This window comes from Oncorhynchus mykiss, chromosome 32 (genome assembly GCF_013265735.2).
Source record: "Oncorhynchus mykiss isolate Arlee chromosome 32, USDA_OmykA_1.1, whole genome shotgun sequence".
In the NCBI taxonomy this organism is placed as follows: Eukaryota; Metazoa; Chordata; class Actinopteri; order Salmoniformes; family Salmonidae; genus Oncorhynchus; species Oncorhynchus mykiss.
The window spans coordinates 32,540,201-32,568,043 of NC_050572.1; the positions used below are offsets into that span (position 1 = coordinate 32,540,201).

The following is a 27,843-nucleotide window of genomic DNA, read 5'->3' on the forward strand; positions in this document are numbered from 1 at the left end:
CAACAAGTCAGTTCGTCAAATTTCTGTCCTGCTGGAGCTGCCCCGGGCAACTGTAAGTGCTGTTATGGTGAAGTGGAAACGTCTAGGTGAAACAACGGCTCAGTTGCAAAGTGGTAGGCCACACAAGCTCACAGAACCAGACTGCCTAAGCGTGTAAAAATAGTCTGTTCTCGGTTGCAACAGTCACTACTGAGTTCCAAACTGCCTCTGCAAGCAACATCAGCACAAGAACTGTTCGTCGGGAGCTTCATGAAATGGGTTTCCATGGCCGAGCTGCCGCACACAAGCCTAAGATCACCATGCCATTGGACTCTGAAGCAGTGGAAACACATTCTCTGTAGTGGTGAATCACGCTTCACTATCTGTCAGTCCGATGGATAAATCTGGGATTGGCGGATGCCAGGAGAACGCTTCCTGCCCCAATGCATAGTGTTAACTGTAGAATTTGGAGGAGGAGAAACAATGGACTGGGGCTGTTTTTCATGGTTCAGGCTAGGCCCCTTAGTTCCAGTGGAGGGAAATCTTAATGTGACAGCATACAATGATATCCTAAATTATTGTGTGCTTTCAACCTTGTGGCAACACTTTGGGGGAAGGCCCTTTCCTGTTTCAGCATGACAATGCCCCCGTGTGCAAAGCGAGGTCCAGACAGAAATGGTTTGTCGAGATCGGTGTGGAAGAACTTGACTATCGAACACCTTTGGGATGAATTGGAACGCTGACTGCGAGCCAGGCCTAATCGCCCAACATCAGTGCCCGACCTCACTAATGCTTTCGTGGCTGAATGGAAGCAAGTCCCCACAGCAACGTTCCAACATCTAGTGGAAAGCCTTCCCAGAAGAGTGGAGGCTGTTATAGCAGCAAAGGGAGGACCAACTCCATATTAATGCCCATGATTTTGGAATGAGATGTTACAATGAGCAGGTGTCCACATACTTTTGGTCATGTAGTGTACTTTTCAACACATGCATGTCGCTTTCAGTGTGTTATTACATAAATACATAACATGCAAAGTAGACATAGAAACACAGCAGTGCTTATTGGTTGATTGAATAAGCCAATCAACAGTCTTTGTTTAAAGTAAGAGAATTCAGAGTAAGGTATTGGCATGGTTTTGTCCATAAGCTTTTTTTTTGGTTCTTTCCTCTTTGGCTGCATTACAGTTCTCCACACTTGGACACTACTTGAAACACTTTAGAGAAAGTAGAGAGAATCTAGATGTAGCTTTTCTTTCTAAACTGGGATGTCGTCATCGTGTCCTCCATGTTGTCAGGCCTGAGATCCTGTCTTTGGTCCGTGTCAGGGGTAGGAGAGAAGTCCTCTTCGGTGTTGTCTTTAGCAAACACCCCAGGGCTTTGGCAGTGGACAAGGTCCACCGTGGATGAAGGTCTCACTGCAAGAGAGTGGTGTGTGAGCTGATATGGTACTAAGCAATGAGGAAGCTACAACTGGTGGCCTACAACCATAACTACTGGTACTACAAACAATGTCACAGCTGTGTGAGTACTTATAAACCAACACAAATAGCTACTGGAGCAACCCCCTACAACTACGATTACTGTGAACAGCCAGTAACACTGCATGTTATTCAAAAGGTACGGCAACTATTGGACCTGCCAAAACTGCTGCAACCTACTTTACTACTATTAGTTGATACACCCAACACTACAACACTGTACGAGTCTTAAGTTTAAATATATTTTTTTTAAAGAGCTGAAGGAGAGAAGGTAATTGGTCTAACCAGATGCAGGGAGGGACTTGGTGCGTTCTCGACCTTCTACTTCCTGTACCACAGAAGTGGAGCGCTTCAGGGAGGACCACTGTCTCCCACCAATTGCAGACCTGTCCATCTCTTGGTCCAAGTCAAATGGGCTGGAGTCTCCTGTGAGTTCAACTGACGGAGAGAGTGATGAGGATGAAAGATGCTTTTATTCTTCAATCACACCAGGTGTCTATTCAATTCCATCAAACTCACATAATGACTATTTCTAAATCATACTATGTTCTCAGTGAATTGAAATAAATCTCTTTGTCTTTACATGAAGCAAAACAGCTTTGTTTATTCGATTTACTCTCAATATGAACACTTTGGACTGTGGTGAGCTGATCCTAAATCAATTCTTCTGGATGGAGGACACACAGGTAATAGATATACCTACCATTAATGTGGCTACTCTCCTCCTCCCTCTCATAGTCTGAGGGCTCTCTCTTCAGGTGAGGGGCGGGCAGTGGTCCTTTTGGGGATACATTTCCAAGACAGGAGTCAGGGGTGTCATCTGAGGGTGAAAAATATACAAAATAAAGAATGGTTATAGACAATAGGACAAATTAAGGCAAGATAAAATCACAATAAACTAAGTAATCATCTATTTTTTGCTTCTGGTGCCCTTATTTGCCATCTGAGTATCACCATCAATAAAGTATACTTCGTCATATGCCCACCTGGGCTGTGGCTGCTGCTGGCACGAGGGCTCAGGGGTCCCAAAGTGTGTGGTCCCATGTGGGGCTTGATGCTCTGGGGTGCTGGGGATCTGGGTGTAACACCGGTGGGTTTAGACCTGGGCGCTATTGACAATGTTTGACCCTTTGGCTTTCCTACAGAGAGACATAACAAAGAAGACCCATATTGGACACAGCAACAGTGGGTATGGTTCGTAGAGCTTCTACAAGGGACTGTCTAAAGAAAGTCTTAGCTAGGGCTCCATTTTAATTAAACATTCTGTTCACTTTTATTGTACCACATGGCAGCTGGCAAGCTGCATGGCAAGACAGACGTAGCATAATTAAGTTGAGCCATCCTTCTGTACATAAAGATTAAGATATCACTAAATGTAATTCAAATTCAAATCTAATTACCTGATTGGGATATAGATGCCAACTCACCTTTTTTATCATCTGCCTTGTCTGAAGAGTCCGACTGTAAAAAATAACAAACAAACGTCTTTCAGTATGTCCAATGTCTTTAGTCCTAAACCTGATTCTAGAGGCACAATTGTTTTTTCCACTGCATGGTTCTGTATTCAACAGTCTGAACCAAGCTGAGACATGGATGTTCCATATAAAGCCACTACAGGGCGGCACCTTCACAGTTATAAACTCATGACAATCTGTAGTTTTCCAAGTGACTGGTAGATCTACAGTTGAAGACAGGAAAACTTTAAAAGAACAAGAACTGTTTATTCCTTACTCTCTGGGACTTTTTCAGAAGAGGTTGTGTGTTACCCTGTAAAGAAGGTCATTATTCAGTAGTTCAATGATGCTACGGCAGGGTTTCCCAAACTCGATCCTCGGGACTCCCAAGGGGTTCACGTTGCCCTAGCACTACACATCTGATTAAAATAATCAACAAATCATCAAGCTTTGCTCCTTTGAATCAGCTGTGTAGTGTTAAGGCTAAAACCAAAATGCTGTGTAGTGTTAAGGCTAAAACCAAACCGCTGTGCTAAGGGGTGCTACTGACTCATACACTTAAGAGTCAAAAGGAGCTAAATCTGGTCAGTTTACCCACCTTATGAGCGACTATTTTCTCATGCATTTTTCTCATCTCCGCCAGGAGGTCCATTCCCATTAGGGGGCCCATTACGGGGACCCCAAAGTGCCGGCCACCATGAGGACTACCCTTACTGTCACTCTCAGAGTGCTGTTCCTCAGTGGGTTCAGGGGTTGGCGGCTTTCGTGAGTGGTCAGGGGAGATTTCAGAGTGGTCCCACAACGGAGCATTGGGGGACAAGGGCTTCTCTGTCACAGTGCTGACAGTCGCAGCAGCTTGGGTGGTGATGGCAGCTGTTCCATGGCTCTTCTCGGACTTTGAGGTGCGAGACTTGATGAGGTTAAGGAAGCCGCTTTTACGGGATTCCCGTTTCTTCTCCGACCCCTCCTGGATGTTGGAGGAGCCCCTCAGGGTGGGTCGTCTGGAAATGTTAAAGAAGGCTTTTGCTGAACAGTACACACTCACAACTTCTATAATTAACAACTTCTAAATACAGGTATTAAAAAGGTACAGGTAAACAAGCCAAAATAAAGCAAACACTTGAGTAAATGAGGGACACAAAGTATATTGAAAGCAGGTGCTTCCAAACAGGTGTGGCTCCTCAGTTAATTAAGCAATTATTATCCCATCGTGCTTAGGGTCATGTATACAAATTCCCAGTTGCCCATTATTTTGGCTACCATAGCTAGAGATCTCAGCGACTTTGAAAAGGGGGTCTCAAATGAGCATAGGGGATTTAAAGGGTGTGTGTGTGTGTGTCTCAGTCACCAGATCCTCCTGAACACTTATGGGGACAGTACGTATCCTAGTGGTTAGAGCGTTGGGCCTGTAACCCAAAGTTTGCTGGATTGAATCCCAGAGCTGACAAAAGGAAAAATCTGTCATTCTGCCCCTGAACAAGGCATTTAACCCACTGTCCCCCGGTAGGCAGTCATTGTAAATAAGAATTTGTTCTTAACTGACTTGGCTAGATAAATAAAAGGTTAAATACATTTTTCTTTAAATGATGTGAGATTGTGGAGCGGCTCCTGACACGGGGTTTTGCGCCACCATCAACAACTCCAATAGAGTTCCAGACACTTGTAGAATCTATGCCAAAGTTCACTGAAGCTGTTCTGGCCCAACGCCTTAAGACACTTTGGTGTTTCCTTTATTTTGGCATTTACCCATAGCTAGTTAGCCTGCAAACAATCTAGCCATTGATGGCTTACTGCTGCATGCTTTAACACAAAACACAGAGTTATTTCAATCTTACGGAAACTAGAATAATTTATTCTAAAACGTTGAGTAATGTCATTTACTTTTTGGGAAGAGTTCAGCCTAATAGGAATTAAGACTCACTTAAAACTAAGTTTGGTGATTTTCTTGTAGAAGAATTCATCAACACCCTCATCCACTTTCCCCAGGAGGTCATTCTGCTCCACTTCTGGTGGTGGAGAGGTGCAGATTGGTTCCCGCTGAAAACCCCAAAAATATTTAGGCCTACATCAAGCAATACAGAATAGTAGGTAGACATAGAAAGAGTGGAAGAGGGAGAAAGAGAGGGGGCAGGTGGAAAGAGGGGGCAGGTGGAAGGCCTCTTACTGGTGCTCGGCTAGGTTTGGTCCTCTTTTTCGGTTTGGGGCGGAGCTTGGTGTGGTGCTCTAGCTTTCGGGCCTCCATAGTGGGCAGCTCGCCAAAGTAAGTCGGCTTCTTGTCCGATGGGGCAGGAGGGGGCGGATCCTCCTCATATATAGGCACTTCTTCCAGGGCCTTGTCCAAGTCAAACTCCATTTCTGATGAACAACCAACCATCAATAGACGAGGCAAAACCAAACCTCTCTCATTCCAAGTTGCGTAAATAGTACATTACTACTCTAATCTAAATGTATTTGACCAGATCTACTGTACCTGGGATGTAGAACATAAACTCACCAAAGGCCACAGATACAGGCCGCAGCATCCTGCAGAGAATGCTCTTCCTCTTGGACTTGGGTGTCATCCGCAGGTCACAAACACAGTTGAGAAAAAAAAACAGTCAGCAGGTGAGTCATGCTTCAGTACAGCAGATATGGATCACAAAACTTCACATGGACTAGTCTTAGTTACCACACATGTGTCCATCTCCTCCAGCCTCTCAGCATGGTGAGGACTCTGCTCCTGGGTCTGGGCCTCAGGTTGGAGGACTGTCTCCTCCAGCACCTCCATCTTGTTGGGCTCCTGGTGGAGAAGAGGTTGAGGTTTCCTGGTCAGGTGTTCTGCCTGGGGTGGGAAGGGAGGAAAAGGCATACACGGTCAGTGTTTCTTCACCGGTATTTGCTTTGATGTGGTGCAGAAGCACCCTAAATCAGGATTACAAGTCATTTAAGCAAAAGTGCATTATTGTGTCTCTCTGTGTGTGCGTGCATGCATGTGTGCGGAAGAGAAATAATCTATTTTAATATACAGTACTGACCAGAGTGTTTTGGGAACGGGACAGAGATTCCAAGATCTCATCCACGATACGGTCTGAGAGAAAGGAAGCCATACTGAGCTTCACTTCACTGTGTGACAGAGAGGAGAACATGAGGCAGATACTACCTCTCTACTACCTGCAATGTATCAAGACTGGGCTGCATATAGTTACAGACTATGTTACAGTAGTTTTCTGAGAGTGACGTTTACATACATTGCAAGGTTATCAGCTAAGGCTATGTGACATAATCATAATTATTTCACTAGGTCTATGATGTCATACACAGATCAGATCACAAGGAACTGATTCAGTTTGAATTCACATTAACTGATACCATCTACACTTGAAATGATTTACTGATTAGGTCTCAAAAGGGCTCCTCCAATCCAGCCCCCCCAGCGTTTATCTGTTGAAGGTCACTTGTGATGGGCACAAAGCAGGCAATGCGTAGTCCGGGTTCAGCAGGACTACCATTGGACCAGACCCCAGCATGACTCTTCAAACTGCTTTTGGAGATACTATTGTTTTGTTGTTTTCCTCTCCTTAGCTGAATGCACTTGTTGTTAGTCACTTTGTATGAGAACATCTGCTAGCGATCTTGACCAGGCCATGTGGTGATCACCTGATCTTGTTGATGATGTCGACTCCTGACTGTTCCAGTAGTGTGGTGGTGATGAAGCTATGGGGGATGGTCATCCTGCCTGCACCTGCCTTCATCAGCTCCTGGTGCAGGTTGCTCCTCTTCATCACATGGGGACAGAGGCCCTCAGCGGTGTCAACCATAGACTGCAACAACGTCTGGGAGTGGGGGAGAGAGAGAAGCGGGGTTGGCAAGTTAATTGTGCTAGCTTACGTTGTTATTCCATTTATTTAAAAAAAAAATTTAACCAGGAAGGGCTCATTGAGGTTTGAAATCTCTTTTTTAAAAGCGTCCTGGCCAAGATAGGCAGCACCAAGTAATTACACAATTACAGACAGACATGAAAAACTACAAGTAATCTAGTAAAAAAATATAGAATTCACAAGAGTATAACAAAATCATAAAACAGCAAACTAAAAACATTGACAGGTCAGGGAATCAGTCTCAAAATCCTTAATCAGGATTCAGTTGCTGCAAGGACTAGGGCAGTGTCTCAGGTTGCATAGTTTTGTTCAAGCCAACTACTCAATTAATCATTAAATCATCAAGCACATGACCACTTGTGCCGAACAAAAACATCCAACTTCGAGGACTGGACTATGTTATTCACTAAGATAAATCAACACCCAAAATATCTGTCTCGAAAAATAAAATAGATTTTTCATTTACTGCTGTGTTGACTGTTGCGTACCTGTAGCTGTCCATCCATGACCCTGGCTATCTCTCCGGCCATGGACTCTAGCTTGTCCTGAATGGGGCTGCCCATGCCACCAGGAGATCCCCTCATGTGGTACAGGTTGGGCAGCAGCTAGGTAGATGAGCAGGGTTTGGAAGGAGGGGCAGACAGGGAAAGAGGGGAAGAGACAAAAATAAAAACATTTGAGTTTGAGGCTCTCTTTTCTTGTATCCTCGTTTTTCTAAATGTTATTTAACCAGGATGTCCCATGTAGAGTTTGAGGTTAATGTTTACCCTGTCATTTTTGTCTCTCTAGATCAAAGGTTGAAATCCACGCTCTATCACTTCTGCGTTCATACTGTATGTTCTACCGATTCTATGAGAGCAATATGTCTGGTTCTCAGCTCACTCTTTTGGAGTTCCTGGCGTCCTTCATGAGGTTCTTGGCCACCTTCATGTCCTCCTGGACGACATCGGTCTCTGTATACCTCAGGGAGTTCAGGTGGTCCTGCACCTTTACACAGATCATGTCCATCATCTGGAGCAGCAGAAGGCAGGAGGGTTCAGAGGTTATTAGAGGATGTAATGGTTTATGGGCATTCAACACTTAATGTATTATGTAACTTTAAATTTCTCCAGTGGAAACTCAATGTACTACTAACATTTATCCAAAAAGTGCAGAGACAAATTAAAGAAAATGATAATAATAAGATTGTGGAAGCTGTACTTTTAGATTTCAGTGCAGCCTTTGATATTATTGTAGATAACCTTTTGTTGAAAAAAACGGACGCGTTATGGCTTTTCCACCTCTGCCATTTTGTGTATTCAAAGCTATTTAATAGAACTCAAAGGGTTTTCATTAAATGGAAGCTTCTCTAATGTCAAACATGTAAAGTGTGGTGTACCGCAGGGCAGCTCTCTAGGCCCTCTACTCTTCTGTAAGTTTATCAATGACCTGCCACTGGCATTAAAACAAAGCATGTGTGTCCATGTATGCTGAGGACTTAACCACACACGCATCAGCAACCACAGCTAATGAAGTCACTGAAACCCTTAAGAGTTTGTTTTGGAATGGGTGGCCAGTAATAAACTGGCCCTGAACATCTCTAAAACTAAGAGCATTGTATTTGGTACAAATCATTCCTTAAGTTCTAGACCTCAGCTGAATCTGGTAATGAATGGTATGGCTGTTGTACAAGTTGAGAAGACTAAATTACTTGGTTTTGTCTCATTTTGATTATTGTCTAGTCGTGTGGTCCAGTGCTGCAAGGAGAGACCTAGTTAAGCTGCAGCTGGTCCAGAACAGAGCGGCATGTTTTGCGCTTCATTGTAATCAGAGGGCTGATATAAATACTATGCATGCCAGTCTCTCTTGGCTAAGAGTTGTGTAGAGACTAATGTTTCTTATAAAAAGTGATGCAGTCAATGTATTGAAAGTCCCAAATTGTTTGCATATTCAACTTACACACAGCTCTGACACACACTTATCCTAACAGACATGCCACCAGGGGTCTTTTCACAGTGCCCAAATCCAGAACAAATTCAAGAAAGCATTCAGTATTATATAGAGCCCTTATTGCATGAAACTTCCGTCCATCTCATATTGCTCAAATAAACAGCAAACCTGGTTTCAAAAAACAGATAAAGCAACACCTGGCGGCACAACGCCCTATTTGACATAGATAGTTTGTGTGTATGCATTGATATGTAGGCTGTGTGTACCTTTTTAAATAATGTATGTAGTTCTGTCCTTGAGCCGTTCTTGTCTATTGATGCTCTGTATGTTTCATGTTTTGTGTGGACCCCAGGAAGAGTAGCTGCTGCTTTTGCAACAGCTGATGGGGATTCAAATAAAATACCAAAGTTGCATATCAAACATATAAACAGAGGGGTCACCTGTTGTGTGGTTGTCGTGACAATGCCTTGCTGAAGCCGGTAAGCTTGCTCTTGGAGGTATTTTCGAGTCTCATGGTTCCTTAGGAGATACTGCTCCATCTGCAGGGGAATTGATTTGTAGAGATCGATATCAAAAATAAAACGTTTAAAAAATATAATAATATTCATGTTGATGGAAATGTGACCATTTTTGCATTCAACACTGCTATCGATGCCTTCTTATCAATGACAATTGACAACAATTCTGTTATGAGTTCATATCCACCATGCAGACAAATGTGAACTTTGACCTTTAGTAGGGCGTCCTCTGTTTTCTCAGGGCTGGCCTTGAGGGCCTGGGCAGCATCGATGATGGGGATAGGCATGAAGCGAATGGTGTGGTTCCTGAAAGAAAGAGAGGGTAACAGTACTGTATATGTAACTAAGTGTATGCCTACTCATATATCCTAACCAAAATATCCATGGGAAGATGTGCAGAGGAGTATAAATAAATATACAATTGTGACACACAGAAATACATACTTTTCTAAAGCAGCTGCCACATCCTGGAGGCCTTGTAGGCTGACATTGTTTTTGTCCCACATAACTGTCCTGTACAAAACGCATAAGAGATAACAAAGAATATAACATAGTAGAATCCATATTATGCAGTATTGGAACTTGGCACAGTTGACCCTTGTGGACCTCTTCTTGAGCCTTGACCTCTTACCGGAGCTTGGTGTTGATCTGTAGGGCCTTGGCCAGCATCTTGGCCCCCATGTCTCCCATGCCGTTGCCACTGATGTCCACCCGGATCAGGCTGGTGTTGCTGCCCAGAGCGTTCAGCACGATGGACAGATCTCCCTTCAGCTTGGAGTCGGCCAGGGAGAGGGACGTCAGTGGCTAAGTGACAAAGAGGTTAGTTGAACGATGGTAATGAATGGTTAAGACACATTTTTATGCTAAGCTGTTATGGCTAAGTGTCACCATAAGAGTCGACTCACCGATTCCTCCTCCTGTATCATGTGCACCAGGTTGTCCAAGACTTGAGACAAATTTCTGTGGGAAGACATGCATACTTCGTTACATTCCAGACAGAGAGGACAATACAAACAGGAGGATATTAAGTGACAGGCTAATTAAAATTAAAATAAAAAAATCTAATTCCAAGGTAAGTAAGTCTCGTACTTGGATTTGATGTTATTGAAGTTCTTGCCCAGTGAGAGGTGGCGGATGGAGCGATTTTTGGCCAGCCACACCAAGAGAGTGGTCAGGTCTGAATCCAAACCTGAGCATCACATTTAACACAATATCAAGTAAAAAAATCAAGGTACATTCACAATCAATGTACATACAGTGTCTACTCAGGCCTCACCGTTGTCTGAGATGTCCAGGCTGGAGATGTTGGGAATCTCAGCTATGCAGCCCTCCAGAATCTGAGAGCCTCCAGATCTTAGCTGAAGTAACACAAACAAAACATTAAGAGAAAGGATAACAAGTGTATTTTGGTGATGTATTTGATTGTCATTCAGGGTACACAAGTAAATAAAGCTAAGTAATTCAAATTCAGAATATGCAGAGCATCAGCCCAAATAATAAAGGGGTGTCAAGACAACATTTAATTTTAGAATTTTATTTCAGAGTAGACTTCCCCTTTAATTTCTCCCTCAGGAGATTCAGGTAACTGTGCCAGGGCCAAGGCAGTAGTTCAGCCTCTTACCTCAGAGCTGCTGAGATCCAGTGATACTTCACTGAGATTAGGATTGCAACCAAGACCTAGTAAAAGTGCTCTGAAGAGAAAGAAACTAATTCAAACTCAACGGTTCCTTTTCTATTCAGTTAAATCATCAAAGCAGACTGAAGTATGCAGGATTGAAATAATTGGTGTGATTAGATTGCTTTCTTGTTCACTGCAACTTTAAGTAATGTTTCCATACTACTTACTTTAACATAAAAACATTTAAAAAGCAAAATAACTATGACATCCTGTCTAAAAGATACATCACTAACCATTTATAGACATGCACAGTTTCTCCAGGAATATTCTCCAGTTTTCTAGATCATATTTTAATTATTGGTGTAATACAGTTAAATGGAGCAGACTGCAAGCTCACTTGAGTGCCTCCAGGGGGAGCTTGGTTCCAGACAGGTTGACACTGCTCAGCGCCAGTGCAGTGCCAAAGAACTGCTTGAAGGAATGCGGGACATCTTTACTTCTCCTGTGGGTTAAAAAGAAGGCCAACACACTTTAGTTATTTGTTCTGAAGTTCTCAGGTGTTCTCACTTTGACAAACTGAGCAGTATACGACACATGGACATAGAAGACAACAGCAACTATTGAGGGACAGGCTTATTTTAGCATAAGCAAGTGATTCTGTTGTTGTATGGCTCACCTGTGAGAGAAAACACTCTTCGACATGTTGAGCACTGAGAGGTGCTTGAGAGAACCTCGTAGAAGTGAAGTGCAGACCTGGAAGACAGGTGTTGAGCATCTGAACAACATGGACTAGTCAAGTGACATCACAGCTTTTATCCAAGCTCACAGTCTAGGGAACTACAGACAGTATTTTACAAAATGGACTGGCCATTTGCATAGCAACAAATATAACAACAAGATCCATAAATATAACTATAAGTGATATCAAAAGCAGACAGCACACTACTTATAAACAGTGCTCACATGATATCCAAATATGTTCACTGTCATTGCATACTATAATTTTTTGTTGTACTTTTTCTCTCCAATTTTGTGATATCCAATTGGTAGTTACAGTCTTGACTCATTGCTGCAACTCCCGTATGGACTCGGGAGAGGCAGAGGTCAAAAGCCATGAGTCTTACGAAACACCCTGCCAAGCCGCACTGCTTCTTGACACACTACTCGCTTAACCCGGAAGCCAGTCGCACCAATGTGTCGGAGGAAAAACTGTACAAAACATAGTCAGCATGCATGCACCCGGCCCACCACAAGGAGTCGCTAGAGCGCGATGGGACAAGGACATACCGGCCAGCCAAACCCTCCCCTAACCTGGACTGGGCCAATTGTGCGCCACCTCATGGGTCTCCCGGTCGCAGTCAGCTGCGACACAGCCTGGGATCAGACCCAGGTCTGTAGTGACGCCTCTAGTACTGCGACACAGTGCCTTAGACAACTGCGGCACTCGGGAGGCCAATTGCATATTATTACAATTAAACTAATCTACTTAATATAGATTATTGATTCGGTTTAGAATATAATAATTCACACTGCTATAGTTAGGCAATGATTGGACAATTGGACTAACCCTTTTTATGGGCACATTACATACAGTGGGGCAAAAAAGTATTTAGTCAGCCACCAATTGTGCAACTTCTCCCACTTAAAAATATGAGAGAGGCCTGTCATTTTCATCATAGGTACACTTCAACTATGACAGACAAAATGAGAAAAAAACAATCCAGAAAATCACATTGTAGGATTTTTAATTTATTTGCAAATTATGGTGGAAAATAAGTATTTGGTCACCTACAAACAAGCAAGACTTCTGGCTCTCACAGACCTGTAACAACTTCTTTAAGAGGCTCCTTTGTCCTCCACTCATTACCTGTATTAATGGAACCTGTTTGAAATTGTTATCAGTATAAAAGACACTTGTCCACAACCTCAAACAGTCACACTACAAACTACACTATGGCCAAGACCAAAGAGCTGTCAAAGGACACCAGGCTGGGAAGACAATCTGCAATAGGTAAGCAGCTTGGTTTGAAGAAATCCACTGTGGGAGCAATTATTAGGAAATGGAAGACATACAAGACCACTGATAATCTCCCTCGATCTGGGTCTCCACGCAAGTTCTCACAACCGTGGGGTCAAAATGATCACAAGAACGATGAGCAAAAAATCCCAGAACCACACGGGGGGACCTAGTGAATGACCTGCAGAGAGCTGGGACTAAAGTAACAAAGCCTACCATCAGTAACACACTACGCTGCCAGGGGCTCAAATCCTGCAGTGCCAGACGTGTCCCCCTGCTTAAGCCAGTACATGTCCAGGCCCATCTGAAGTTTGCTAGAGAGCATTTGGATGATCCAGAAGAAGATTGGGAGAATGTCATATGGTCAGATGAAACCAAAATAGAACTTTTTGGTAAAAACTCAACTCGTCGTGTTTGGAGGACAAAGAATGCTGAGTTGCATCCAAAGAACACCATACCTACTGTGAAGCATGGGGGTGGAAACATCATGCTTTGGGGCTGTTTTTCTGCAAAGGGACCAGGACGACTGATCCGTGTAAAGGAAAGAATGAATGGGGCCATGTATCGTGAGATTTTGAGTGAAAACCTCCTTCCATCAGCAAGATCTCAACCCCATAGAAAATCTTTGGAGGGAGTTGAAAGTCCGTGTTGCCCAGCAACACCCCCAAAACATCACTGCTCTAGAGGAGATCTGCATGGAGGAATGGGCCATAATACCAGCAACAGTGGGTGAAAACTTTGTGAAGACTTACAGAAAACGTTTGCCCTCTGTCATTGCCAACAAAGGGTATATAACAAAGTATGATAAACTTTTGTTATTGACCAAATACTTATTTTCCACCATAATTTGCAAATCAATTCATTAAAAATCCTACAATGTGATTTTCTGGATTTGTTTTTCTCATTTTGTCTGTCATAGTTGAAGTGTACCTATGATGAAAATTACAGGCCTCTCTCATATTTTTAAGTGGGAGAAGTTGCACAATTGGTGGCTGACTAAATACTTTTTTGCCCCACTGTATGTAATGTGCCCATAAAAAGGGTTAGTCCAATTGTCCAATCATTGCCTAACTATAGCAGTGTGAATTATTTTTAGAATTGGATGGGGGTTCACTTACTTGGTCCAGACAGCAGTCACTGCTGGACAGATCCAGAGTTACTAGACTGTTATGTTGACCCAGGAAATTGTACAGATTCTGTGAAAAGAGTCAGAGAAATTATGAAGAAAACAACAAAACACTGAGTACAATGAAGGGGGAACCAAGCCAGGACAGAACATTTATGCTTTTGATTATGTTGCCAATACAACACTAACCTAAGATCAGTTCTGCACTCCCTCCCCTTATGATTAAGATTAGGCTTTGTGGAGTATTAGCTGATCCTTGATCTGTGCTAGCAACTTCTACCAGGAGATGTACATACTGAGAGGTCGTCTCCTCGGAGTGAGTTCCCACAGAGGTCCAGGTGTGTGAGGGTAGTGGGGACAGCAGGGTTGGCACTCAGCGCCTGGGACAGACTGTTAACCCCTGACAACACATACACAGGAAGTTCAGAGGAAATGACATAACACATGATATTTGTCAAGCAAATTGGTTAGGGATTTCAATACCTTTTTGCGATATGGAGGTCTTTGAAAGGTTCAAATGCTTGAGACCCATTGGGAGTTTGGCAAGCTGTGCACTGAGAGCAGATATGCCTAGAAAAAAATGTAGTGCATTACAAACTTATGAACAGACTTAAACCTTTCATGAACTTAAAGCTTTGAGACACACATTTGGCCATTGAGACGATCCATGCCAATGTAGGACAGAATAATAGAAGCTAGAATTCTAGATCTGTGCAGTTTCCTATATATCTAAATCATTGAATATCATAATAAAAAAAATGAAAGCAGGGAGTTTGTTGTACCCTTGTCCTCCAGAGAGTTGTTTGTAAGGTTGAGGGTGTGAAGTGCAGAGGCAGGGTTGCAGGTCAGAGCATTGGCTAGCTTCTGCACGAAATCACTGAAAATATCAAGAAAAGACACAGCTCTACATAATCTCAAAAACATTCCTTACCCCAGGATACCGGTGCCTATCTGGGAGAATAAAGAAAAACATGCTTACGTTTCGGCATGAATCGCCTTCATCAGAGCCTAATGTTTGTTTTTCCCGTCAATAAATCTATCAGATTGACGCAGAAACAGAGCGCTCTTTATTTTTCTGGATAGTCACCAGTTGAAGTATCCAGGGGTAAGGAATGTTTTGGGGATTTTCAAGTCCCTCAGTCGAGCACCCGATTCCCCCTTTTTCGTTTGGGCTGGGCTGAAGCTCAATTGGGTATACTTTTTCCCACAGCTCTACATAAGTTCTCTCAGTATTTTCTACATGAAGTATATTTCTGATAATAGTGAGTCATGTATTTAACTAGTGTGTGAGCTTGCTCCCTTAGCTTCCCATTGAACAGCATGCATGGAAGGTGGCTGCGTTCGAGAGCATGATTCATTCTGAAACTGTGTGTGCGTTTTGTGTTTGCACCCGCATCTGTGTGTGTTTGTATATGGGATAAAATAAAGCCAGTAGAGCTTATTACCAGTGCTTAGTGCTCACCTTCTGAGACCTGCATTCTCTAAAACCAGCTCCTCTAAGCGACTGGAGCGGGCCACAACTCGCAGAATTTGTTCACACACATCTGTGGACTGCAAGCAAACACTTCAGTGTGAAAAGTAACACGCTCAGGCTTGTGTAAACACATGCATAACTTACTGTACAAAAACGTAAAACCTTTCAAATGCATAAAACACACAAGAACGCAAATGCAAACACACACAAGGACACATTCACCAAAACACACACAGTGTGCGAGCAAACACACACACACCTCCTATGACTAAGTATCAGCAGCAGTCACACCATCCCTGACTAATAAGCGCTTGCTGACATCTCATCCGCATGCCTCCTCTCTGCCTGCCACCACCAGAACACACACTCCTTTATACACACACAGCTGTCCTCTTCCTGCTGTGGACAGTGTCCCCTTTACAATTGCGTGTTCAGCCACTCTCAGAGGACAGTGGAAGTTACATAATAAAGAATGGTTTCAATACAAAATAAGCACTTAATGAAAGTCTTACAATGCATTTTAACCGCATCCTAAATTAGTGCTGAGCTATTAGTGTTTGAGGTCATTTCGGCATGATTATTAAACATTTAGGGTTTTCGATTTCAATCATTTTTTAAACAAACGCACTACAGCCTGCTTTATGTGGGTTGAATGCTGTAACACAGAATAAAACAATTGATAAAAGTCCCATGATGGTAGTGACTGCCCATTACTGCTTACCACTTATTAACCATCATTTATCACCTTAATAAAATATTTAATTTGTTGTATATATTACATTTGTTTTATTTTTGATGACTTATTTTAATTCCAAGTCATCATCTCATCTCTATGCTGTCTGACAAAATCCCTATTTTAGTAGTTCTTCAAAAACAGAAGGAAAAAAAATGCAACATGTAAAGTGTTGGTCACATGTTCCATGAGCTGAAATAAAAAGATCCATAAAAGATGCACAACATTTTCAATATGCACCAAAAGCTTAGTTCTTTCACATTTGTGCAACATTTGTTTACATCCTTGTTTGTGTGCATTTCTCCTTTGCCAAGATAATCCATCCACCTGACAGGCATGGCATACCAAGAAGCTGATTAAACAGTATGGTCATTGCACAGGTTGCACCATCTGCAGGGGATAATAAAAGGCCACTCTAAAATGTGCAGTTTTGACACTTTTATGACTGCTGAATACAAACTATCAAATCACTGAGATAGTAGAGATCCCTAGAGATAGAGATCCCTTGTGAAGCAACCATTTCTCAGTTTCTTCTCCCTCTCCATGTCTACCCCATACTAACCTAACATAGCAGGCGTAAAAGAAACCCCAAACAACCCCACACAGACCAGAGTAGTTAATTATGACGTTTTCTGTGGGAAACTACCTAGAATATTGGCCTGTTAAAAACTACAACTCCCTTCTACATCGCACAGTTCGGGCTTGATCTGATTTATCTCTAGAGAAACTTTGAAAAAAAAAAAAAAAAACAGAACAAAATGGAATTCAAATAATTGAACCGACGTTGGTCAATTCGTTTTTTTAAATTATATTAACTGAAATGTCAGTTAATCGCCCAGCACTAATCATAATGCATATACCTTCAGTACAGGCTTAATGTAAAGTGTTCACAATTTATTTAACTTCCACCTCGCTTCAAGAGTGGCATGATGCTTGTTTCTCCAATGTATTTACCTATGTTGAACTGTACGATGGCAAATCGTTTTTCCCTTCATAAGTGTAACAGAAAATGGAAAATGGTCACCAGCACGGTTCAGAATGAAATGTACCAGTTTGTAGTCCTTTATGGAGAGCTTGGTGAACCATTGGTTATACTCCAGGACCACAATGATGGCCACCAAATCTCTAGAGGAGAAGTAAATAGCATTGATTATCAAAAACAGAATGGTATAAAAGACACGGTTGTTCACGCTATGTGTACATTTGACAGCAGTGAAGTTACCGGTTATCAAGATGTACGAAATCCTGCAGGTTCAGTTCCCTGGTGTCCTGGGTCTGATAGATTGTGTCCACATCCTGTTGGGCAACATGGAGAGACTTGACCAAGATGGGAATAACTCAAACAACGGCAACATTTGAACTGATATAGCTAAAATAACCCACAGGATGTCAAGCCAGGTCAGTATACATGTATTTCAAGAAATACAATGTTAGAAACTTTAGCACAGATGCCCATCTACATGAACAGGATATTCAGGCTACTGGACCTCCATAAATTGCCCCCGTTCCACTATGATCAATTAGCAATATTAAATGAAATGGAAAGAGAAATCTACTAACCCACTGCACCTCCTCTCTGAATGGCAGACCCAGCTGGTCACAGAGACACCAGTACATGTGGGAGAAACCACCTAGGAGAGAATGAGAGAGGTGAATACAGAAAGTCAACTACGTTACAGTTGGGATTTTTGTGAAATATGTTCTATATTATAACGTTACCACACGGCCCTAGGTCTGTGGTGGCCTGGTCCTCCCAGAGAGACTGTAGGGCGGCCGTCCTCTCAGGAGGCTTCAGGGTCAACTTCTTCATCGCCTTCCTTTCACAGTGCAGGGGACACACCACAAACGGTCACTTTACCATGTCGACTTCTGTCACTCTATCATGTCAGCCCAGAGGACAAAACACACACTGTCACTTTAGCATGTCGGACATGAGTAAAGTGAGAGTGGGTGACAGTCTGACTGAGGAAGTGAATGAGCACGCAAGCGAGTGAATGAGCACGCAAGCGAGTGAATGAGCACGCAAGCGAGTGAATGAGCACGCAAGCGAGTGAATGAGCACGCAAGCGAGTGAATGAGTGACTCACTAATGTAAGTGCTTGTATGAGTAAAAGAATATTGAAGTGACAATAAAGAAAGTAAAAAAAGAGAGCGTGACAAAGTAGAGGGGACCTACGCTGGGGAGAGGCCTGGACAGATTCTGTGTAGACAGCTCCCAATGTGGGCCACCACCTCATCCACATCATCCACAGAGCCAAGCTTCAGGGACAGCTGGCCTCGGTCATACTCCAACAACAACTGTAGGGGGCGCAACACAGTGTCAACTGATACTGTCTGTAACATGTTTGGTTTCAACAGAAGTTGTTTAATGTTTAAAGCCAGGACTATCTTACCTGAGTGGGCTTGTTACTAATGATCCCCTGTATATCTAGGTAATTGAAGGTCTGTTCAATCTGAAACCACACAACAACAAAAATCTGTACTATACTCTAAAAATGAAAAAAGGTATGGAATCAAAATGTTGGAAAACACATTGATAAAATCAAAAACATGTGAAGCACACGTGTCCACTTTCTCTTTCACAGCTATAAAAAGGCCAACACAGACAAAAAAAAGAGACACAAAGTCATAAACAGGCACTGAGATACACAACATTATCAAAAGTATGTGGACATCTCATTCCAAAAGCATGACCATTAATATGGAGTTTTGCTGCTATAACAGACTCCACTCTTCTGGGAAGGTTTTCCACTAGATGTTGGAACAATGGAAGCAAGTCTCCACAGCATTTAGCCACAAGAGCATTACTGAGGTCGGGCACTGATGTTGGGTGATTAGGCCTGGCTCACAGTCAGTGTTCAAATTCATCCCAAAGGGGTTCGATGGCATTGAGGTCAGGGCTCTGTGCAGGCCAGTCAAGTTCTTCTACACTGATCTCGACAAACCATTTCCGGATGGACCTCGGCTTCGTGCACGGGGGCATTGTCATGCTGAAACAGGAAAAGGCGTTCCCCAAGCTGTTGCTAAGCTGTTGCAAAGTTGGAAGCACAGAATCGTCTAGAATGTCTTTTATGCTGTAGCATTAAGATTTTCTTTCACTGGAACTAGGTGGCCTACTCAGAACCATGAAAAACAGCCCAGACCATTATTTCTCCTCCACCAAACTTTACAGTGGGCACTATGCATTGGGGGAGATTCTCCTGGCATCCGCCAAACCCAGATTCGTCCGTCGGACTGCCAGATGGCGAAGCATGATTCATCACTCCAGAGAACACGTTCCCACTGCTCCAGAGTCCAATGGCGGCGAGCATTACACCAGTCCAGCCATCGCCTGTCATTGCGCATGGTGATCTTAGGCTTGTGTGCGGCTGCTCGGCCTTGGAAACCCATTTCATGAAGCTCCCGACGAACAGTTCTTGTGCTGATGTTGCTTCCAGAGGCAGTTTGGAACTCATCCTAGGATGGTGCCATGTTAAAAGTCACTGAGCACTTCAGTAAGGATATTCTACTGACAATGTTTTTCTATGGAGATTGCATGGCTGTGTGCTCAATTTTATACACATCAGCAATGGCTGTGGCTGAAATAGCCAAATCCAATCATTTGAAGGGGTGTCCACAAACTTTTGTATATATAGTGTAGATGGACAAACCCCAAAGCAGCCCCACCCACCCACACACAACTGGCAGGATGACACGGGAGAGAGAGAGGAGGTCAAACTAATCCAGAGCTGCTATCTTTCTGACGCTAGAGGCCCAGGCTGAAGGAGGAAAGAAAAACCTCCCCTCTCCAGCTGTTAAATCCCTCCAATGTCTTTGCTCGGCACACAAAACTCCATGGGCAAGATTTTACTCCCAGGAAAAACTGAGCCTCTGTCGTACACAGAGCGTATAATAATCCAAACACCATCATACAATGAATTCTTTCCAGGATTCAGGAAAACTAAATGCTAAAACTTTAGCCTGCAGCTATATTACTTTATGTATAACTTGTAATAAGCATGTAGCCCAGTGTTACCAAAAATCCCCTCAGGGGTTTCACCTTTCCAGATGTTACGAGTATAAGACTAAAATACACCCGAAAGAGTAATTAGCATGAATACTTGTAGGGCTCTGCAAATAGTGTAACTTAAAAAAATGTTTAAGTGCATGGGTTTGACTAGTAATTGAAGAAGTAGCTTCAGAAAGTATTCACACCCCTTGAGTTTTTCCACATTTTGTTGTTACACTGCCTGAATTGAAAATGGATTACATTTAGATTTGTCAATGGCCTACACACACACACACTACCCCATATTTTTTTTTGCCATTAGCTGGAAGACGATGTCCCTTTTTGGTCAGCGGAGGAAAGGGATCGGCGGGACGTTGAGAGGCGGACCCTCAGTCTGCTGCTCTCTCCCTCCGATGAGACTGAGCATCAGATGCAGGCGCCATTAGCACAGTAAAATAAAAAGCTAATTATTTAAATGCATGCTCACTCAGCTGTGTCTCGCAAGTAATACAACAACTGATCTATTACCAGTGTGGTCATATTATAGCCTACACGTAAATATATATGTTTTAAATGGCCTGAACAACAATGCATTGGCAAGGCATTTCATGCAAAGCTAATATGCAGTGATAATGTATTGGTCCTATAGCCCACTGCACAAACCTCATTGCTACAGTACTGTTTTCAAAAGGTTAATGTTGCATAGGCTTACGCTTTTTAAGTCATGCTCAAAAAAAATCTGAGTGGTAGATCTTGGCTTGCATTTTGATCAGAAAGTGATCTTGACCCAGAAAAGGTTGGTGACCACTACTATACAGAATAAAAATAAATGTGGCAATTTTTTAAAAACTTTATGTCCTGAATACAAAGCATTATGTTTGTGTCAAATCCAACACGTCACGGAGTACCAATTCATATTTTCAAGCATGGTGGTGACTGCATCATGTTATGGGTATGCTTGTCAACGACAAGGACTAGGGAGTTTTTTTAACGATAAAAATAAATGGAGATGAGAGCTAAGCACAGGCAAAATTCAAGAGGAAATCCTGGTTCAGTCTGCTTTCCAACAGACACTGGAAGACAAATTAATCTTTCAGCAGGTCAATAACAGTACTGCTTACCAAGATGACATGGACTGTTCCTGAGTGGCCTAGTTACAGTTTGGATTTAAACTGGCTTGAAAATCTATGGCAAGACTTGAAAATGGCTGTCTAGCAATGATAAAACAAGTAACTTCACAGAGCTTGAAGAATTATTTTAAGAATCATGTGCAAATATTGTACAATCCAGTTGTGCAAATATTGTACAATCCAGTTGTGCAAAGCTCCTATACTTACCCAGAAAGACTCACAGCTGTAATTGCTGCCAAAGGTGATTCTAACATGTGTTGACTCAGGGGTTTGAATACTTATCTAAATCAAGATAATGAATTTCTGAAAAATAAAACTAACAAATTTTAAAAATTTTCATCCACTTTCACATGACTGAGAATTGTGTGTATATCATTGACAAAAAACTATTTTAATCCCACTTTGTACACAACAAAATGTGGGAAAAGTCAAGGGGTGTGAATACTTTCTGAAGGCACTGTATTTGTAATTAACCACATTCATGAAATGCACAGTCCAAAGATTGCAGTTACTGGTATTCGTTAACCAGCACATTACCGCCTGGCACAAGTGAGCAGGTCCCACCATATGCCATGACATCTGATATGTTTACCCACAATGCAGCTGTGAACACAGCCTGTGGGAAAGAAAAACAGTCAATGCTTTCTGAAAAACCTAAAAACGGAGAGAGTCAAAAAAATTTAACAGAAATAGGGGAGAGATCTGCAGAGACTTGCTCCTTGGGCCAGCAACTGTACCAGAGAAAATTCCAGAAACGCTCCTCCAAAACAAGCAGGAGCACGCTCGGAGATAGACTAACCAAACATTCCCAAGTAGGACCATCATGGATGACTGGGGGCGGGAGGAAGACAGTCAGTCTAATTGAGGTATCCTCAATTCATCCAGACAGAAGTCATCCCACTCACTATGTGTCGTAATGGAGTGAATTCCCTGTCTGTCATTACGTAGTACATAAAAGGGAGTTGCAGCGATTTCAACTTTACAAGAACTTAAATGGCCTTGAGTAATATCGATGTTAACTCCCGTAGCACTATGCACAAATGTAGCACACTAGTAAACTAATGTTTAAGCTTGTGGGACGCAGCTTTTTGAGACATAGGAAGATCAGGATATACAGTAACACACATTCAAACACTCACAGTGTCTCACATGTGCATGTACGCCGTCTCACCTCGCACACACAGCACACTTCTCCTTACCTTGGCAGGGACCCTTGCAGTAAGCAGAAAGACCCGATGGGATGCCAAAGCCTGTAGGAGAGCGAGACAGATCAGAGACGTAACGGAAGTCAACAACTGTACAACTAGAACTGGACAGTTACAGTACTAAGCCTTTCCACCAGCGGTTTGCAGCTGTTATTGTCTAGAAGAAATTTAAATATCAACTGTAGAGCCAAGTGAAAGAGACCTAGAGTTGGGACACACGTAAAGAACATGGTCTCTTGTTTTTACTATAGATTCTGTGTTAAACCTTTCTATTCTTAAAGACACTGGAGCAAATTGAAATCACACTGTGGTAGCGAACTCATTTCTAGAGACATGCAAAAGTATCATGCTACAGGTGAATACACAGTTATAGTCAAGAGGAGAAAGAGAGAACTGTCTGTGGATCAGATAGCTGTGGTATGTGGGTTTTTGGAGTGAATTCACTCAAGGCCAAATATGAGCATTGATAGTGGCTTAGTGAGCCAATGGCTGGGTGTGAGGCAGGAGACCCCGCCCCTCTGCTCTGGACAACCTGTTTCAGATTTGTTTTTTATTTTCAAGTATCTCAGGTGTAAAAAGGAGGAGGGGTATTGCATGTTCACACACACACTAATCATGCACACGTAGACACACATACATTTCACAATACCATAATAATTATTACAGGTAAGACCCACTTATCCATTGTGTCTTAAAAAATAAAGACAGCTCAACCCAATTTTGACCACTGAGTTTGGCAGATTAATTTACAATCCCAATTCTAGCAAGGCCTAGGAATGTGCCAATGTGGTGGGCGGTGTTAATCAGTGTCTGATGCGCTCAGTCAGTGTCCTGTGGGGAAGTGCTGTGTCAAGTCAAGACAGGAGACAGTGAACATACATGCCACCAAATTGTGGAACTTAACAAAGAAAATAAGCACCCAGAGCCTACACCGTGTCCAATAGGCCCCCAGAGCCTACACCGTGTCCAATAGGCCCCCAGAGCCTACACCGTGTCCAATAGGCCCCCAGAGCCTACACCGTGTCCAATAGGCCCCCAGAGCCTACACCGTGTCCAATAGGCCCCCAGAGCCTACACCGTGTCCAATAGGCCCCCAGAGCCTACACCGTGTCCAATAGGCCCCCAGAACCAACAATGTGCCCATTTCACACTGAACTCTAAGGAAGGACAACTTTCCAGAAATGATATGCCTTCAAATGTGAAAATGGCATAGAGTTTCATGAGTTGAGGATGTGTATTTAGAGTAACAAGTCAGTTATATCCTCATTATACTATGTGTTTAAAATCAGTTGCCAACATTTGTCCTTTTTATGAACTAGGAAACACATAGGTGTTTCAGAGTATCTCCCAAAGCTAGTCAGCTGCACATGTTTTACAATTAAAACAGAACCTTGTTCTTGTCCGTTTACTCTTGAGGGTGGTGCAGCAAACATTACCATGCCAAGAGTGTCCAAGAAGCTTAGTTTTTTAAATCCACACACACTGTTATACGTTGTCTGCTGAGTAATATTCCACACACACACACGGGGTTTAGAGACATGCAGTTACATGAAACAAGATAGGCCCATATCCAATAGTAGGCCTACTCCCACACCACTTTATCCATTGTTCTTCCTCTTACACAATAATACACTGAGACTGAGGACTCAAATGTCTTTTAAAAGTTGAGTCTGATACTTTTCATGTCTTTGCTGGCCCACGGCTTAGAGGAAAGGGTTAAAGGATGATGAAGTTGCTAAGTATGAGGTGAGACTGAATAGTGTCTATACAGGTCTGTGTTCATTAGGGCATGCAATGGAAAACCTTTTTCAATGGAAAATGAAAAAGAGTTTCTTATTCTGTAAATGTTCTTTTTTTTTTTTACCCCTTTTTCTCCCCAATTTCATGGTATCCAATTGTTGTAGTAGCTACTATCTTGTCTCATCGCTACAACTCCCGTACGGGCTCGGGAGACACGAAGGTTGAATGTCATGCGTCCTCCGATACACAACCCACACTGCTTCTTAACACAGCGCGCATCCAACCCGGAAGCCAGCCGCACCAATGTGTCGGAGGCTACACCATGCACCTGGCAACCTTGGTTGGCGCGCCCTGCGCCAGGCCCGCCACAGGAGTCGCAGGTGCGCGATGAGACAAGGACATCCCTACCGACCAAGCCCTCCCTAACCCGGACGACGCTAGGCCAATTGTGCGTCGCCCCACGGACCTCCCGGTCGCGGCCGGTTACGACAGAGCCTGGGCGCGAACCCAGGGACTCTGATGGCACAGCTGGCACTGCAGTACAGCGCCCTTAACCACTGCGCCACCTGGGAGGCCCTGTAAATGTTCTTGGGCATTTTGAAAGGCGCAAATAAAATGTATTAGTCTGTTTTCTTCCATTCGATGCCTAATGAACATGGCCCAGGGCTTAGGGATAAAGAAGATCAGCTTGCAACACCTTATAAAGAATTTTGTTTGGAAAGAGGCCGAAGGGTCTCTGGTCTTCCTTGGGTTTGATGGAGGCAACTGATATTCCAATTGAAACACTAAGTTTTGGCGCTCTTTTGAAAGTGCTCTGACAGTTGTGGAGGCTCATCCTGTAACATTTTAAATTACAAACACTGGGTTGTTCAGAATGACAAGTTGTAGTTCTCCTACATAGAAGGGTTGTGTTGTGTCTGCATATTTAACGCTGCATTTAGAGAACTGCACAATGAGAAACCAATTATATGGGGGCCTAGAATGCAGGCCTGATGTCTTACCAGAACTCGGTTCTCCAGTTTGTCACCTTTGACCTCCAGTTTCAACCTCTTCTTCAGGGTGAGCTTGATCTTCCTTCCCACGGCATCTCTCAGACTCTCTAGGAGGAACAAATGGGAAGATTGATATGATCACGCTATCGTTTCCTCTACTGCATGTAGGCTTATTGGAGGCCTTTATAAAATCCTAAATAACTCATGCTTGGCCTGGGAAATCATTAATAACAGAAGCAGAAAAGCTTTTTGATAGGAAATAAAAACCCAACTTAGGATTCACTTTGCCTGCATTGAGCTGTTTTTTAACAGTTGTATCAACAGTGGACCTAATGCCAGTTTCGTAACCACTACACTCAAAAAGAAACTCATAAGTATTGAAAATACCACAGTCCATAGACAGTGGGTTTCCCCCAGGCCATATGGTAGTGGGTTCCCCCCAGGCCATATGGTAGTGGCTTTCCCCCAGGCCATATGGTAGTGGGTTCCCCCCAGGCCATATGGTAGTGGGTTCCCCCCAGGCCATATGGTAGTGGGTTCCCCCCAGGCCATATGGTAGTGGGTTCCCCCCAGGCCATATGGTAGTGCTAGGGAGGTTAGCAATTCAACATTGGTGCACTTTCTTCTCCCATGTAATAGCAGTCAGAGTCATTTTATTGCTTAATTTTGTACCAAACACAGCTTTAACCAGCGTCTGCCTCTTACAGGTTTCATGATTCCGTTGTCAAATTTATATTAAAAAGGGAAGCCAGATGCCAACCAGCTGAGGGAGGGACTGATCTGTTTAGGTGAGGCACCTCAAATTTTTTGTAGTCTTGTTTTTCTTCAGGGAATCCTGGCAAGAGTGGGGGAAACTCTGGATTACATCACTCTCTGGACATGAGGTCATCAACTCAGATCAGAACATTTACAGACAGGGAGATTTCCAAACATGGCCCAGACTGCCATTTTTGGACATCTATTTATGCATCCACAGTTCTCTGAAACTAATGTCTGAAAACAGTTTTTGCAGTTGTTTTCATGATGGTTCCATAACTTGATCAGTGTCCATTCTCAAAAGAAAAATGTAACATTTTGAAAGAACTGTGAGGAAAACTGAGGAAGAAATCTCATATGGCTGTCTGTGCTTGTTGTATGTCCTGTGCTTTGCGTAGTATGACAATGGTTTATCCATACATTGGTCTATCCTAGAGGAGGCATGTGTCATCCCAATGGTGTCATCACACTCTGGGGGAATTTCTCAAGAGAAGAGAAGAACAGCTCCATTTCTTCTCTCCAACTTTGTGTACAAATGTATGTGGCAATCAGGTGGAGCTCGAAACTTTGAGAAACAGCTGACATATCATGTTTATCCCCCCCATAGTCGTTGAGCAATTTAAAATGAACATTTTCAATGCAAGAGTAGTAACGTTCATTTTAGGCCAAATAAATGACATTACTGTTAAAAAGTTTCTTACCCAGCAACTCCTTAGGAATACCCGTATCTTCTTCAGACATGTTTAAGAATTAGGACAGTTATGTGCAGTTAAAAAAGCACAAAGACTAAGCACGACATGGATTAAAATGTAAAGTTATCCACCGACGAGTAGCCTAGTCCAGTTTCTTGAGTACCTGGGGTCGTTTTGCTTACTTTCTCCATTCATCCTCGAGTGCGGTCAGAGCAATGTACCTTTTGGAGCTCAAGAGCCGAAATTAACGAATACAATGACATGAGAAAAATTGAAGACAACGTTATGCTTGGACTAGCCTACTCTGCGAGTCTGTTGCAAAAAAATTATAACATACTTTCAGTAAACTCGTGAATGATCCCTCCCTCCTCAACAAAAGGTAGGCTACTCACCGAAGTCAAGTAGGGAAAATGTGACACCTGGTGGTAGGGCCGGCCTGCTCATTAGGCAGGAGGCGGCTGCCTATCACCGCAGATTGACGAGTGCGGCATTTTCTGAGCTACTGTCCAAGGCGCACCTCCAACAACACAAAACCTCACATAATACTGCCCCAAAACAATGACAATTTCTCTCTCAACCATTGGAATATGGGCTTTTTAGGTGACTGCTGATACCGCCCTGTGATAAGCTTTGCCAAAGGCAGGGATGCAAGATATATCTCTTGTACATTCGCAGCGGCACTCCACCAACATTCTGTAAAAAAATGTATCCTCCAAAATAAATCATGTAGTAGAAATAGTGTGTGGCCTTTTCTGTAGCATACACGCTGGATATAAAATGTATGACAGTGATGATACGTTTTACACTTAATGAGATGGAAAGTTTTTAAATCGTGCATGTCTCTCCGACAAATAGCCTCACCTAAATGGCGCCCAATCAAATACAAAATGCGTCGTCATGTTAACAAACCAAATATCCTAAAAATAGGACATGTCAAAGTAAAGTGGACAATATGGAATGGACAATCAGGCTACAACTGCTATCCAGGAGTTTAATCCAGTGGGCTAAATTGTCATTTTAATAATTTTTTAAAAACCTTTATTTAACTAGGCAAGTCAGTTAAGAACAAATTCTTATTTTCAATGACGGCCCAGGAACAGTGGGTTAACTGCCTGTTCATGATCAGTGTTTCAAATTTGTATCCTGATCATAACGAAA

The 27,843-nt window shown here is 42.9% G+C and overlaps 1 protein-coding gene across 3 annotated transcripts; it reads right to left on the reverse strand.

Moving 5' to 3' along the window:
* Positions 1-809: 809 nt before the first annotated feature.
* LOC110488318 (F-actin-uncapping protein LRRC16A) lies at positions 810-27,083 on the reverse strand. 3 transcript variants are annotated; one of them, XM_021560516.2, is made up of 39 exons: positions 26,695-27,083; positions 25,247-25,344; positions 22,500-22,550; positions 18,576-18,635; positions 18,359-18,480; positions 17,902-17,999; positions 17,743-17,813; positions 17,405-17,478; positions 17,232-17,307; positions 15,438-15,526; positions 14,758-14,852; positions 14,459-14,545; positions 14,272-14,375; positions 13,968-14,045; positions 11,509-11,585; positions 11,230-11,334; positions 10,836-10,905; positions 10,491-10,572; positions 10,304-10,403; positions 10,120-10,174; positions 9,846-10,018; positions 9,659-9,727; positions 9,427-9,520; positions 9,137-9,235; positions 7,650-7,778; positions 7,256-7,372; positions 6,547-6,722; positions 5,925-6,012; positions 5,579-5,731; positions 5,381-5,459; positions 5,075-5,265; positions 4,832-4,947; positions 3,509-3,911; positions 2,884-2,917; positions 2,443-2,595; positions 2,160-2,276; positions 1,742-1,894; positions 1,331-1,393; positions 810-1,300 (listed from the first exon to the last, which is right to left on the reverse strand). In XM_021560516.2, the coding sequence occupies exons 1-39, from the start codon at positions 26,732-26,734 to the stop codon at positions 1,215-1,217; spliced, it is 4,125 nt and encodes a 1,374-aa protein (XP_021416191.2). In that variant the 5' UTR covers positions 26,735-27,083; the 3' UTR covers positions 810-1,214. The 3 variants fall into 3 exon arrangements, with proteins under 3 accessions (XP_021416191.2, XP_021416190.2, XP_021416189.2); XM_021560515.2 differs by having other exon boundaries at positions 811-1,393; positions 5,405-5,459; XM_021560514.2 differs by having other exon boundaries at positions 811-1,393.
* Positions 27,084-27,843: the final 760 nt, after the last annotated feature.

Bases quoted from the DNA above. Each gene is read 5' to 3' on its own strand.
- LOC110488318 (XM_021560514.2), bottom strand. From the start codon at position 26,734: ATGTCTGAAGAAGATACGGGTATTCCTAAGGAGTTGCTGG. The intron at 17,814-17,901 runs GTAACGTTATAA...ATTCTCTCCTAG, and splicing joins CACAGACCTAGGGCCGTGTG to GTGGTTTCTCCCACATGTAC. The intron at 1,895-2,159 runs GTAGGTATATCT...TCTCTCCGTCAG, and splicing joins GGAGAGTAGCCACATTAATG to TTGAACTCACAGGAGACTCC.